This window comes from Saccostrea echinata, unplaced genomic scaffold (genome assembly GCF_033153115.1).
Source record: "Saccostrea echinata isolate AGI-Se365-2 ecotype Australia unplaced genomic scaffold, CSIRO_AGI_Sech_v1 ptg000047l, whole genome shotgun sequence".
In the NCBI taxonomy this organism is placed as follows: Eukaryota; Metazoa; Mollusca; class Bivalvia; order Ostreida; family Ostreidae; genus Saccostrea; species Saccostrea echinata.
Window position 1 is genome coordinate 1,883,634 of NW_026889796.1, and position 16,136 is coordinate 1,899,769.

The window sequence follows — 16,136 nt, forward strand, 5'->3', positions numbered from 1 at the left end:
CAGCAGTGGAGAAACTTCAGGAGTAGTGTACAACAGTATATTCGAGAAGTGGTGTAAATCAGATGTGGATACTTAAAAACTCCAAGGAACTTTTAGAAAATTTGAAATCACAGAATTTTACCAAAATCAATAACATGAAACGTACTTCTCAACATTTTATACAACCATCCCGCACAAAAAATTCAGGATTTCTATATTATATACAGCTGCTTTTTTCAATAAAAATGGAACTCGTAAATATACATACCTTGCATTGGTCATTTGCAAAATTATTTTGTTAAAAACATTCGGATTGTACACACAAGTACTTTGGAGTTGTTATTAAAAAGATGCTTGAGTTTCTGATTGACAATATCTATGTACTTTTTGGAGATCTGTCGGTATTCTTATGAGTACCTATTTTGCCCGCAAGCAGACCTATTTTTGTATTCATATGAAGCAGAATTTATTCAAAAACTATGACGAAACACTTGTTGTGGCCTTCAACTCGACATTTAGATACCGTATATCGACGACGAATTATCAATTATCTCGATATACATGTAATCCCAGTGAATTTGAAATAAAAGATACCAGAGAGTCTGACACATCTGTTTCATATTTGGATGTTTTACTAGAAAAAGATGTTAATGGTAACCTAACAACAAAACTTTATGATAAAAGTGATGACTTCAACTTTTCTATCGCCAACTTCCCTTACTTATGTACATGTAGCAATATACCCTTATCACCTGCATATCGGGTTTATGTTTCCCAGTTGATTTGATACGCAAGAGCATGCTCTACGTACGAAAAGTTTCTTAACCGAGGCAATGCACTGACAAACAAGTTGATGAAACAAGAATATCAACATTCTCATTTGAAGTCATCATTTTGTAAGTTCTATGGCCGATACAATGACCTTGACAGCAAATACACATTACAACCTATCATTAAGTCGAACGCTGACTGGCGTTTTTAATGCTAATTGATAGGCCATTGTTATTATTATACTAGGGGTTAAAAATTTAGTACGAAACAAGTGCCTGTGTTACTCCTCCGTGGCACCTGATCCCAACTCTTATATTTTTTGAGGTTCGTTTTGTTCTGCTCCCGATTTGTATTGTTTCTATGGACCTTTGAGCTTGATTACTGTTCGTTATCTCCATATTTGGTTACCCAAAGTAAAATCAAAGAGGATTACAGTTATGGAAACTTTACATTTTTTATTCATATAAGTTTCCCTTTCTGACACCAGCTAAGAAAATGATTTTGTTTTTTTAAATAATGACAACTGTGGAAACTTATTTTATAAAACGTTATTATAAAACAAAAAAAAATCTTATCATTTGAACAACTTGAATTCCCTCTACCCAAGGATACTCTGAGTCAAGTTTGGTTGAAATTGGCCCAGTGGTAATGAAAAAGTGGATGAAAATGTGAAAAGTTTACGACGACGACAACAACGACAGACAACAGATTTTGATCAGAAAAGCTCACTCGAGTCCTGGGCTCAGGTGAGCTAAAATGGTTGCTCTCTTTCTTTAGAGGTAAAATGTTACCAATTTTTGTTTCTACCTCAGACATAAGCTGTTCTTTCCCTTGTAGCAATTGAAATGACAAAATGTTTACTATCTCATATAATTTTACTATATTCTAATATGTCTGCAGGCTTCTACTATCAATGTTTTTAATAAATTATCAATAGCTGCATTTTCTTAGTTTACTGAGACTCTTTACTGATGATGTTGATAAACTCTGTTATAGTTCTGGTTGGTCGTCCTGAAAATAAATATTATCATTTATTCATGTTACATAAACAAAATAAAAAAAAAAATTCTGTATACTTTTTAGAAATATGTCAAAGACACAGTGAATCCCCATGTATACAATATGCTTTTTTTTATCGAAATATGTAAATTAATGATAATGTAATTACAGTTTTAAAAATTGAAGCCTGTGTTTTATTTCCTGTTTGGAGAAAATATGTCATCTTCAATCCTTTTTGCATTCAACTACATTCTTTCAAAGATTGCTTACATCTATGAATTTTGTACATACCTGACATGCCCTTTCCAAGATATGATACATCTCCTTCGTTTGACATAATCCCTGCAATATCTATATGTAGCCAGTTCTTGTTGGTCACAAATTCCTTAAAAAGATTGTACGATGTTATTGCAGTTTTGTTTTTAATTAAATCATATGCATAAGTAGGTCAAAAGTCCAAATATAAAACTTTCAGAGAAGGGTAGAGAAAAAATATTTACTCAATAAAATCTGAAGGAATTATTATTGATAGGAATAATGTCCGTCCATCTGTAAACTTTTCACATTTTTGACTTCTTCTCCAGAACCACTGGGCCAATTTCAACCAAACTTGCCATGAAGCATCCTTGGGTAAAGGGGATTCAAGTTTGTTCAAATGGAGGGCCACACCCTCTTTCAAGGGGAAATAATGGCATCATTTAAAAATCTTCTCAAGAACCACTGGGCCAGGAAAGATGAAACTTATGTTTCCTCAGGTAGTGTAGATTCAAATTTGTTCAAATCATGACCCCCGGGGGTAGGGTGGGGCCACAATGGGGGATCAAAGTTTTACATAGAAATATATAGGAAAATATCTTTAAAAATCTTCTTCTTCAGAACAGCAAAGCCATGATTGGTCATATTTATACGGAAGCATCCTCAGGTAGTGTAGATTCAAATTTGTTCAAACCATGACCCCCGGGGGTAGGGTGGGGCCACAATGGGGGATCAAAGTTTTACATAGAAATATATTGGAAAATATCTTTAAAAATCTTCTTCTTAAGAACAGCAAAGCCATGATTGGTCATATTTATATGGAAGCATCCTCAGGTAGTGTAGATTCAAGTTTGTTCAAGTCATGACATCCCCCCCCCCCCCCCCCCCCCCCCGATAGGATGGGGTCACAATGGGGGATCAAAGTTTACAGAGCATTATATAGGAAAAAATCTTTTTCTCAAGAACAGAGAAGCCATGATTAGTCAAATTAATATGGAGGCATCCTTGGGAGTGTAGAATGAAATTTGTTCAAATGAGGGCCCCCGGAGGTAGAGTGGGGCCACAATGGGGGATCAAAGTCTTACAAATGAATATATGGGAAAAAAATCTGCTGCTCAAGAACAGCAAAGCCATTTTTTATAGTGATATGAAAGCATCATTAGGTAGTTTAAAATTCACCCCCCCCCCCCACCCCCGTAAACTTTTCAATACTGAACTGATTTTTGCTTAATTTTCCTAGCCAATCTGCTCAGGTAAGCGATGTGCCTCTTGTTAACATAAAATGCATGTCTTGGTGCCAAAACTTGGTCCCTACCCTATGTTTGCATATCCTTTTTTTTTCCAATTGCAAAATATTCACCTTACATAACATATGGAATTGAAGCAAATACACTTTATTGACAAATTATAATTGATCTATTCTTTAATCAGCTTAATTAGTATAGCCTTACAAACCTTGAGAAAAGCTGCTGCTGTGCAGGCACCAGCTGACCTCGAGCCTCCAATGTTATTCAGGTCAGCTAGCTGACATTTTGTTATTTTCTTGGTATAGTGATTAAACAATGGCATTCTCCATACTCTGTCCCCTGTCTTTATGCTGGCCTGGATATAAAACACATGAGGGCATTTACAATTTAAATAATGCATATTATTTTGATGAACATGAACAAATTATACCAAAAACCTTTCTACTTACAATGTACTGTGTCAAACTAGATTATGTTCACTTGTGCATGTACAAGTAAACTTACAAAGAATTTTATTTTATTGTTTTTTACTAGGATAATTGCTTTTATCAGACATTCTACGATAAATGGACCAATTCAGAGTAAAAAACATGAAAAAAATAATTGTTTCAAATAGCAAAATGAACATCATAATTCTCTAAAGGACATACCAGTGAACTTGAAAACAAAGAATTGTCCACAAATCTGGTATCGTTAACTTTTTACAACAATTTCAAGATACCATTGATTTTAATGTAATGTTACGGAAGTTAATGCTTGATCAAGCCTTATTATTTTTTAAATAAAGCTGAATTTGACAAATTTTTCGTTTCTGATGTTCAGTAAAGAACGCTAAAGTATGATTCATGAAATCTTGCATGAATCCGAATTTAAATTAAATTTTCGGGAAAAATATCGTTACGGAAGTTAATTCCCAGCAATAAAAGTTAAAATTCTCTTCAATAGTTAAAATCAAAGTTTGTTTTAGGATATTAAAGAAAAGTATAAAGCATTTTGCCCCCAAAATAATAAAAAAAATTTATACCTTTAATGCAAAAACTTTCCTGAATTACCGTTACGGAAGTTAAATTTTTAAGAGAGACAACTGTTTTTGTTTAATTCATTTTTTATCTCGAAAATGTAATCGTCTAAAATAGCTGTCTCGCAACTAGAATTGATGATATAAGGTTCCTTGGTCACTTTCAGATAAGTTTCAGTTCTTTTTGAAATCTGCATTCTTTGCGTGAAAGGAGATGGGTGAACATGACGAGAGATAAGCCTACAGTGTGACAAACATGAAGATGAAAATTAAATTTCAATTATATCAAAATTTTCCTTGATATTTCGTCTAACATTAAAATATACTTTATGTAAAATCTCTACAATTTGCAAATATCCCTCAAAGATTGAAATTGAAATATTTCCCTGTGAAATATTAGACACACACTAAAGCGGGCAAAAAGAGTCATTTTCTCATACTATAACACTATTTTTCGATATGAGTGGGTCTTCGCTCCACCTTTTTGAAAGTTAATCCTCAAAGTTTGCATAAAAATATACACTTTTTGGTTATCAAAAATATGGAGCAATGACCCACTTTACCTTAAAAATATACTTTTATGACATAACATTCGCATCTTTTCAAGAAATACTTGAAGTCCCTTAAGTCAAGGGTCATATCACAAGCATGATTTAAATACCACTGTTCGTCAGGCCCTGTGTAGTCTAGTGGTTAGCCTGCTAGTCTCGAAAGAAAATGATACTCAGGATTTTTATTGCTAGGGTTCGAACCCCACGAATACCACATTAATTTTTTTAATAAAAGAATAAATTTTGCCGAGAAAATTTTCCTCAGAAAAGTTTTGTTTATCACAATTTCATAAATTTCAATAATGAGAACTTTACTCTAAATATTAAATTCACAAACTGAACATGATTTTTATATTTCTGATGCTATAGGCTTTCTGCACGCTATGTTCGCCCATCTCCTTAAAAATAAAATTGTTACGGAAGTTAATCGATTTTTAGCAACATGCTTATGAATTCGCATGAAAGGAGATCTATGCATTTCTTTGCAAGAAATGGTTTGATTTCTTTTTATATAGGATAAAAGACATTTTTTAATATTCTTTGCAATCTATTCGGAACGATTTTATGGCTGAAAATTTCATCTTGAAATTTAAAAATAAATGAAGTGACATTAAGATTTGCAGTGGAATACGTTTTTCAACATTACATTATGTTCATATCAAAACTTTAACTACATATATATCAGTGAATATTTACAAAACCATGTGTGTATGTTAAGTCTTAGAGTTGAAATCGACCTTTAAATTTATAGTTAAGATATTACAACGGTAAATTTGTAAGCGACATAAAAAATTCTTAATTGGTCATGTTTTTGTAGAATGACTGTTATATCAAAATTGTGACAGGAACTATTCACTGAGGGCTTGCCCGAGAGGAATCAATAGTTTCTTTCAAGGGTTTGATGAAAGATCTATTCCACTCACAGCCAGTGGATAAGCATTTTATTATACTGATGTACATATTACACATGTAATACCTAAGGGTTGGAAAGCATTTAGTATAGCTTTAGGGAACTCTTCAGTTTTGGAGAAGCTGCAAACCAAGCACATTGAAGGAAATTAAAATTTGACAGATGTGGATAATATACAGTTATGGAATTAGTATGAAGGAAATAGCAAATTTATAGTTCCCTGAGGATAATAGTTACCTGCTGAGGGGCACATAAATTTGCTATTTCCTAAGTACCCATTCCAAAACTGTTTTATCATACCAAAACAATCTAAGGAGATTTATTATACCAGATACTCAGACATTTTTAGACAATATAGAGGTATTCAAATAATCACGAATACATGTAATTAAAATTTTGTTTGATATTTAATGCATCAATGCCTAAAAAAAATTATAACATGTTTAAAAAATAAAAATAATTATTTCACAGATATTTTAAATTTTGTTTCATATCTAATGTGCCAATACCCAAAAAAAATTATAACATGTTAAAAAAATAAAATAACGTCACAAATATTTTAAAGAATTATCGTGCTCATCATTTTGCTATAATTACAGTATGATTTTGACATCCCATGTAGAAATGTTTTGACGTCATAGTTACATTTCTAATAATATAATGTCACAGACTGAAGATTCCCTAAATGCTCCGCCCACTGAGCATTATGATTGGTTAAAAATATTAATGAATATTAATGAGAGAGTAGTCCCAGGGCATAGCTCTGATTTCACAGGAAGTAGTCCTCGGAGGAAGTAATGCCTTCTCAGGGAAAAGAAAGTTTTATGGCAGTTTTATGGAAGTACTAGAGGTATAATAACACATTTCATATACCTTGGTATAACTTAGCTATTCATGAAAATTTCAAGACTATAAAAAATAGATTTTTACCTTCCAAACTTCATATAGGAAACATTTTAACAGAAGTTTCATGAACAATATTGTAGACATACATATTCAAAGACCACTTATCTCTTTAAGAGAATTAATAACAGAATGATTCTTATATGTGAGATAAAAAAAAACAAGAGGCCCATGGGCCACATCGCTCACCTGAGTAACTTAATTTGGCCATGCTGTTCTTTACCAGATTTCCCCCCTTGTAATACCTATTGTGGCCCCGCCCTACCCCCAGGGGTCATAATTTGAACAATTTACAATCTACACTACCCCAGGATGCTTCCACATAAGTTTCAGCTTTTCTGGTCTAGTGGTTCTTGAGAAGAGGATTTTTAAAGTTTTTTCCTATATATTTCAATGTAAAACTTGGATTCCCTATTGTGGCCCCGTCCTACCCCCCGGGGTTCATGATTTGAACAATTTACAATCTACACTACCCGAGGATGCTTCCACGTAAGTTTCAGTTATTCTGGCCCAGTTGTTCTTGAGAAGAAGATTTTTAAAGATTTTTCTTATATATTTCAAAGTAGAACTTGGATTCCCTATTGTGGCCAAGCCCTACCCCCGGGGGTCATGATTTGAACAATTTACAATCTACACTACCAGAGGATGCTTCCATGTAAGTTTCAGTTTTTCTGGCCAAATGGTTCTTGAGAAGAAGATTTTTAAAGATTTTTCCTATATATTTCAATGTAGAACTTGGATTCCCTATTGTGGCCCCGCCCTACCCCCGGGGGTCATGATTTTAACAATTTACAATCTACACTATCTGAGGATGCTTCCACATAAGTTTCAGCTTTTCTGGCCCAGTGGTTCTTGAGAAGAAGATTTTTAAAGATTTTTCTTATATATTTCAATGTAAAACTTGGATTCCCTATTGTGGCCCCGCCCTACCCCGGGGGTCATGATTTTAACAATTTAGAATCTACACTATCCCAGAATGTTTCCACATAAGTTTCAGCTTTTCTGGCCCAGTGGTTCTTGAGAAGATTTTTTAATGACCCCACCCTATTTTTGTCTTTTCTTTTGTCTTTTCTTGATTATCTCCCCTTGTAAGGGGACTTGGCCCTTTATTTTTAAAATTTAAACTCCCCTTTGCCCAAGGATACTTTGTGCCAAGTTTGGTTACAATTGGCCCAGTGGTTCTTGAGAAGAAGTTGAAAATGTGAAAAGTTTACAGACGGACGAACAGACGGACGACAGACAATGGGCTTTCAGCTCAGGTGAGCTAAAAAGACTTGAATTTCAAAAGTACTAGAATAATTTCCAACTCTCATACTTTAACTCAACACAATTCCTCTGCTTTTAGTTTCAAAACAGATAATTTTATTGAAACACCTTTTACCTTTTGAAGTTTGTCCCACATGGTTGCGGAGTTTGTAAACACACCAGCTGCACCTGCTCCAAGGGCTACATCTATAGCACCTGTAAACAATATATATATATATATATATATATATATATATATATATATATATATATATATATATATATATATATATATATATATATAGTTAAAATAAAGAAGAAAAACACAAAAAACCTCAGTAAAGCTTTAGGCCTTTAACTCTATCTTCTGGAGCTTTACAATATATATATATATATATATATATATATATATATATATATATATATATATATATATATATATATATATATATATACTAGACAAAATTGCTAACGCACCACTTATTATTCTTATTTGTGAATTGATCACTTTCCTGACTGGTACTAGTATATAAAATATGCCATAATGGCTGTTTATCCTTCAAAGTAACAGACATGATTCCTTCTAAACTACATGTAATTATAGACCCATATTATTACAACCATTTGTAACTATATACATGTATATAAATATGAAACAAGTATCAGAGGTCAACTATTACATGGCTCTTCCATAAATGTAAAATAGGGATGGATAATCCAAATATTTTAAGGAACTTTTACTATTTAATTCAAATAAATTTAAGAAAGATGCAAACAATAAAATGTCAGTATTTGTATTGTTTCAAGGGATGTCATGATTATACAGTTAGTTAATGCAGAAAAAGTAATGTAACAAGCTTATTAGGTGGCTTACAAATTCATGTCATTGGTTTACAGTACAGACATAAATAATAAATGTATTTCTATGTCTCTGTTTACATTCATATTGGATACAGTCCCTGAAACGTTCTACTTTCCCATTTTTCCGTTCGCTCACCGTTTGTTCACCGTGCGTTCACCATTTGCTCTCCGTTTACGTTTGCGTTCAGCGTTCACTGTGCGCTCACGTTCACCGTTCACAAGCGTTCAGCGTTCGCTCTCCGTTCGTTCACTTTGCGTTCACCTTGCATTCAGCGTTCACTTATCGTTCAGTCTTCACTGTCATTCGGAACTCCGAAGTTAAACGACGTACTTATCGTTTTGTAAGTAAGGATTTACACATTTTTAAATTTAATAATTAACATATCGTGTTTAAAGAATCATTATTTCATCGAAATTACCCACAATATTCTAACTTAATATATTTATTATTCTAATTTAGCTTGTAGGTTTTTTTTTATTTTACTCTGGGAAATGTTGTTATAAGTATGTACAGTACCTATGTACATATGTAGAACGATGCTGAAAAATTAGATAGGGGCAATATACAGATACTTCAAGCACTGCAACATTTTGTTGTTATGTTAAAGTCGACAAATTCTTCATGGAGAGATAATTATCCAAGTCAATTAATTTACAAACTGCAGCAAACTTACGGAAATAATTATTTCTAACACGTTTTTTTTTTCTCCAATTACTACAGAAATACATGATAGAACTAGTTCTGAGAATTATACATAGTACTGCGGATATCCAGTTAATTAAACATCTTTGGAGCGAATTAAATTGATAGTGTGGTTAAACAAATATTTATTTAAAATGTAATACATTACAGAATTTTTCTACTTTTTACGTATATAAAGTTTATTGTTATAGAAAAAAACAAATTCTTCCCCCACCGCAATCTTATATGTTTGCCATTCGATATAATTAAGAGCCCCCTTACCCAAATAGGATACTTATTCAGTATTTCCTGTATATTTTAATAAACATTTAAAAAGAAGTTAATGTATTTTGTAGCACAAGAAAGTCAGTCTCAAAACATACATACATCTTAAAATGTCATTAAACAGTAGTAGATCAAAATATACACGTGCCGGCAGTGGTGTTTCAAACTGACAGGGAGTATGTTTCTAATTAACACCCAGTGTATTTATTTATTAATTAATTTTAGAAATCTAGAAATGATAAAAAATAAATGTTAAAACTTGTTGGGAATACTAGCACTTTGCCTTCGGTGTGACGAGACTTTCACACCTGCACAGTATCGAATGATTTTGACTGACAGGACAAGCACTGGACTTCGATCATGTGAACTTGAAGCAGGAAAATAAAAACCAATTATGACTGGGAAACAAATGGATTTGTTAAAAAATTTACTTTCACTGCCTGACCATGATATATATAGAAAAAATTTAAGAATTTTTGTTTGATATAGTTACATACATTTGGCGAAGCCTGAAAAAGGGGGGGGGGGGAGGGCTAAAACGGAATCTCTCTCTCCCTCTCTCTCTCTCTCTCTTTAAATATCAAGTTCTTAAAATTTAATCTATAACAGATAATAAGAATATGCCTCTTTGTATTATCTTGACCAAGTATAATCACAGGGAAATGTCTACAGATACATGTACATGTAGAAGTCTGCTCAATAAATCACCATAAAAATAGAAAATACACATAAATATATTATTGCATTAAAAATTTAAAATACGAGTGTATTAATGCAATACGTCCACGGACCTTTGTAAATTTTTTTTTATTATTATAATTTTACATGAAATCGCCTTGGCACAGAAAAATATGTATGGATGTAACAACTGTTGTAATTTATTCTACAAGTCAAAAGATTTCTCTTACATGTATTTGTAATGGTTTTATACATCAAATAAGAATAAACATATTTATTTTATAACTTAAATAATTTTATCTTTTATACTACAGCGTTCAGTAACAATTACAATGCTTTACAGCGATAAAAATCGTACATGTGATTAAATAATTGAATTTAAACACCATTCACATAAGAAACTTAAATTAATAGTTTTTCTTAATTAATGTACATGTATCACCTTTCTTAAGACAATTTTGGAACATTTATTTATTTATTTATTTATTTATTTATTTATTTATTCATTGATTTATTAATTTAATTATTATCTATTTATTTATTTTTTTGGCACCTGACAATAGAAGACAATAGAATAGTTTCAATGCAAGGAAAAGATCAGAGACATTCCGAATAAATCGTTCATCTTGCGTTCACCGTTCATTCACCGTTCACTTTGCGCTTGCGTTTGCACTCCGTTCGCGTTCTGCATTCGCTCACCGTTCACCAATCGTTCACCAAGTTGCGTTCAGCTTCACACATCGTTCGCTCTGTGTTCGTTCAGCGTTCGTTCAGCGTTCGCTCACCGATCAAGTGGGAAAGTAAAACATTTAAGGGACTGAATTAATATTGTAACAGACATTTCCTCAAAAGACCAAAATTCTGGTTATTTAATTAGTTCTGTAGTATGCATGGAATTCTGAATATATAGCTACATATTAAACACTGTAAATAAATCTTAGATGACTATTTTTTAATGGTTTTGAAGAACAAATACTGTATACCTGTTAATGTTGCCATGTCTAAGATCAATGAAGGATTAAACTGTTCACTGTAACATAATGCATCAGCTAAGATTAGTCTCCCCTCAGCATCTGTGTTGTCTACCTACAAATGTAATCAGAAAAAGTGACATACTTTTAACCTTATACCTTTAAGTTACCTTATACCTTTTAACATACCTTGAAAGGTGCATGAACATGTAATTTATGTGAGAGAGAAAGAGGGGCCGGGAAAAAGATTGATTTGAAAACACTTTTAAAATAAACCTGTATAGTTTTTCCATTCATGGCTGTGACAACATCACCAGGCTTGGTAGCAGATCCACTTGGCATATTCTCACACAGAGGGATGAATGCTACAGGGAAAAAAATCTTTGTCAATATTAAGGGAAAAAATCAAAGATGCATGTATTAATTAATCAAATATTATTTAGTTAAATAAGTTGAACAAAAAGTTTACTTGGTATACAAAATTATTGACAGAATTTTCAACTCTATGATTAGAATGGGTACAACTGAAATTTGCCTCACTTTTGTACAAATGACTGTTTATACCTTTAATATAAACAGGGAGCTCTAATCTACTAATACTGTGGAGAGTACCAGCCACACAAGCAGCCCCACCCATGTCTCCTCTCATGGCATCCATTCCCTGTGAGGGCTTTATAGAGATTCCACCACTGGAAAGTCAAACTTTAAAGATTATATAATAAAGACAGTTTGTTTGCATGTTATTAAAAATTCATACCAGATAAACATGCATGTGCATGCAAGATTTTTTTCTTCAGATTTTCAGACCACAGCAGGCAAAGAATTATAGAAATGGTTATCAGTTATACCTATCGTGAAAAGTTAAAAAAGGGCACTGTAAACAACTGATTAAGGACTGACTACATTAGAGGTCTGTAACAGTATTATACTGTCTATTCTAGTGATTGTCTTACGTATCAAAGGTGACGCCTTTTCCTACCAAGGCTATAGGGCTGTCTGATTGTTTCCCTTTATACTCTATCTCTAAGAAAACAGGAGGCTCCACAGATCCCCTCGATACTGATAAAAATGATCCCATCTTCATTGACTCTGCCCAGGCTTTGTCCCTAGCAAACATAAAAAAAATATAATAAAAATTAAAAAAAAAAGAAAAGAAATAACCCCCCCCCCCCATAAAAAAAAAGAGAAATCATATGATTTATCAATTAAATTTAAGTAGGATATGGATTAGTCAATAAAGCAATTTTTCTAAATTGTTAATTTTTATAAGGCTGTTAATTAAAGCATAAGGACTTTATAGTCAGATGCACACATATCCACATGCTTCTCATGAAATTATGAAATTGAAGAGTTTTAAGTCTTCTTTTTTTCAATTCTGCAACATTGAATAAATAAAAAATATGATAATTTTTTGATAGATACCTGACAATGACATCACACTTAGAAGACAACTGTTCTTTGACAATTTCTGCAAATTTTGTTGGTGTTAGAAGATTGGATGGCATTTCCATCAGACGCCTGGAGAGATTTTGTCCATCAGCTAAAATTGTACCTCTTTTCCATCCCTTTTCAATGTTGCCTCTGACATTTAATAACACATGTTCATTGTTAGGATTTTAGCAATACATAATTCATCATTCTTCTTGAGTTTCAAGTAAATATATAATACATCATGATAATATGCATAGGCTAGTGCGTATCTATTCACTTCTCAAAAAATGTTATTACCAAAAATGAAAACTATAAAACCATTTAAAATATAAATTCATTTCAAACATATTGCAAGATACTGAAGTTACAATGTATTTACAGGGATTTTATAGAGATTTTGAATGACAAACCAAATGAAACTGTTGTTGTTGCTCTTACTTGTCTTGGCTGAAGCGTGAGGCAGCGGACACTGACACTGTTGGTTTTCTACTTTTTTCTGCCTTCAGTTCATCGTAAGAGAACAGAGCTAGGTGGCACCCCTCTGCTGAGGCTATAAATACATACCGTCTGATAAATGTTATTTAATAAACATGCATAATACATGAAAAAAGAATGTGGCTAAAAATGTAGTTAGTTAAATATGATCTTTTCTTTATAAATGTTCAGTTTATAACAACTTCTCATTTCTTTTATTAAATTACACATTTATAAAAAAAAATTTGTTGTCATATATGAATAAAAACTGAAAAAAGCTATTGCTTATATACTGTAGGCATTCTTTTTTACTTGTGGGATTAATTTACGCTAAGTATGAGGTCACCAATATTCCACAGAAAAATTGTCACAGTGTATTTAAACTGTGTTTAAGGCATACAAAGCCAATCTTAGAAATCCACAAAATTTTTTCATGTGCAGAAAGAACAGAAATTATAATTCCATGGAATTATAACTCCATGGACACAAGTATATTTACAGTATATAAACTACAGTCACTGTGTATTTTTTAAAAAACGTATCAATACCTTCAATATCACCACAAGGATCCACTTCTATCTCGTTCTCACCCAGTTCTCTCAACTCAAGAACAGCCTCTATAAGACAATATATCTCAACCAATTATAATGGAATAAACTGTAAACCTACTTTTATTCGTGTGCGAGAAATACCCACAAGTTTCGCGACCTTCTCTAACTCGTAAATATTAATCGCTGCGAACCATTTATTTTGCTTTGTATTTGTAGAGAATGTTTCATAGGTCACAAAAATTAATCTTCGCAGATTTCAAACTGACGAATCACGACTAAAAGATGACATGAATAATAGTAAGTTTACAGTATGCATAATTTGTACATTTTCTCAATGGAAAACACTTGCAGTATAATTTCTGTAATTTACATAGACGAACAATAAAATAACTATGCAATATCTATTCCTTGTTTTATAATATATTAATTTGTTTGTCCTTCTTTCATTGAAACATGTTACAAAATATAATTTTGCTATTAACACATATCTCTTTTAAGCATGTTTGTTTCTAGCAATTTATACAATAAATAACAAAATTTTGGGAAATAATACACTCCACAAACACATACTGTCTCAATGCTTAAATACTTTAATGTATTAATAAACAAAAATAAGACATTTCTTCAACATTTAACAATCTTCTTTATGACCTCTGTTATGTTAATCTTTATAGACTTACTTGCCACTGCTGCTCGTACAGATTCTCTCCCTTTGTCTACGGTTTCCAGTTCATCGTAGCCTTCTCCCTTTTTCCCAATACATGTGACGATCACTGAAGAAAACTCCGAGTCCACCCCATGTAATGTTCTAGTTTTTCCACCTTTCAGAGGTTTTTTGACCCTGTCATATCATTGAAGAAATTCTCTGACACTGGGTATATTGTACTGTAAAATCTATATATTTGGTATATTGGGTATAACATACATTAAGCAACTTTTAAAATCTTTATAACATCATTGATAAGTACCAGTCCTGGTTCTCTGTGAGAAAATATATTAGGTGTAACTCTTGCTCAAGACATATTACTTACCTGAGCAAAAGCTGGGCAATTTTCCCATCAAGTTTTTCATTGAATTTTCCAGCTGTACCAGTAAAGTCAATGGAGTCAGTTGAATCATTCTCATACACACCCAGAACCAAAGCTTTGTTCTACAATGAGACATATTGTTGTCGATTAACACTGTAATAATGTAAACAAGGGAATTTATTTGGGGGTAATTTACACTAAATGCGTGATAAAAATCATTCACACTCTGATTATCCCCCACAATCCAATATCTCTCTTCATATTTCAATCAGTATTCACAATACATTATCCTCATATTTTGGAAATACAGTTAACCTTCGGTACATGTATCTCGAACTCTGATATCTCGAATACCATGGATATATCAAGGTGATTTGGAAGTCCCAACCGCTTATTCTTTGAGTATTTTACTCTCAATATCTTGAATCCTTGGATATCTTGAAGTTTTTTCATGGTCCCATTGAGTTCGAGATAATGAGGTTTGACTGTATTTCTATTAGAGATACACTTCCAATAGAAGTTTAACAGATAACTCTCTAAATTAAAGAAATATTATTGTAATAAAATAGAGATCACTTTATTGCTAAGAGATATATTAATCCACAAATTCCTTAAAAGAGATCTTTAATGGTAAGAGAGATACAGTTGCCTATGTATAGACCCTTTCAAGTTTTATTCGTAATGAAATATTGTTTAAATGAGACACAGTTAAATTTCATAGTAAAATACATCTTTTTTTTTTTTACAAAGGAGATACAGTGTCTCACTCATAAAGTCTAAATGAGATGTCTCTTTGCTGAAAAGTAATCCTTAAAATCAAAAAAGCTATCTCTAGAGTGGATAGAAACATCTGAAAAGAGGGCATATTACTTTTATTCCCCTTACAATTTTCAGTATTCTCTGTCTCATTTTTAAATTTTTTTTCTTCATATTATTAGGGCCCAAGTATACAGATTTAATATAGGAGACATGGCTTATTATTATTTTTTTAATTTAACCTGATGTAATTTTCCTGGATATGTCAAGGGCGACTTTTTTTCCTTTCTTTCTTTTTTTTTTTTTTTTTAATTAATCGGAATCATACTCAAACATGCACTGACAAGTAAACAGCATAATTTTACCAGATTCGTTGATGTGGAAAATCTCCTTCTTATTATTGAACGTGCAATGCATTTGTGTCGAGCAGAAGCGTTTAATTTTTCCACTCCTCTGACTATAGACGCCGCCATTCTCCAAAGATAAAATGAAAGTAAAAGTAGATACGTTCTTATTTTTTATTTTTTAGATATAAAATACG

The 16,136-nt window shown here is 32.3% G+C and overlaps 1 protein-coding gene across 1 annotated transcript; it reads right to left on the minus strand.

Annotated features, from left to right (window-relative positions):
- Positions 1-1,606: 1,606 nt before the first annotated feature.
- Positions 1,607-16,070, minus strand: LOC133202748 (cytosol aminopeptidase-like). Its single transcript, XM_061338620.1, has 14 exons — positions 15,961-16,070; positions 14,843-14,961; positions 14,492-14,652; positions 13,809-13,877; positions 13,225-13,336; positions 12,778-12,936; positions 12,309-12,461; positions 11,920-12,044; positions 11,632-11,720; positions 11,368-11,470; positions 8,015-8,094; positions 3,460-3,606; positions 2,041-2,134; positions 1,607-1,761 (listed from the first exon to the last, which is right to left on the minus strand). The coding sequence occupies exons 1-14, from the start codon at positions 16,066-16,068 to the stop codon at positions 1,703-1,705; spliced, it is 1,578 nt and encodes a 525-aa protein (XP_061194604.1). The 5' UTR covers positions 16,069-16,070; the 3' UTR covers positions 1,607-1,702.
- Positions 16,071-16,136: the final 66 nt, after the last annotated feature.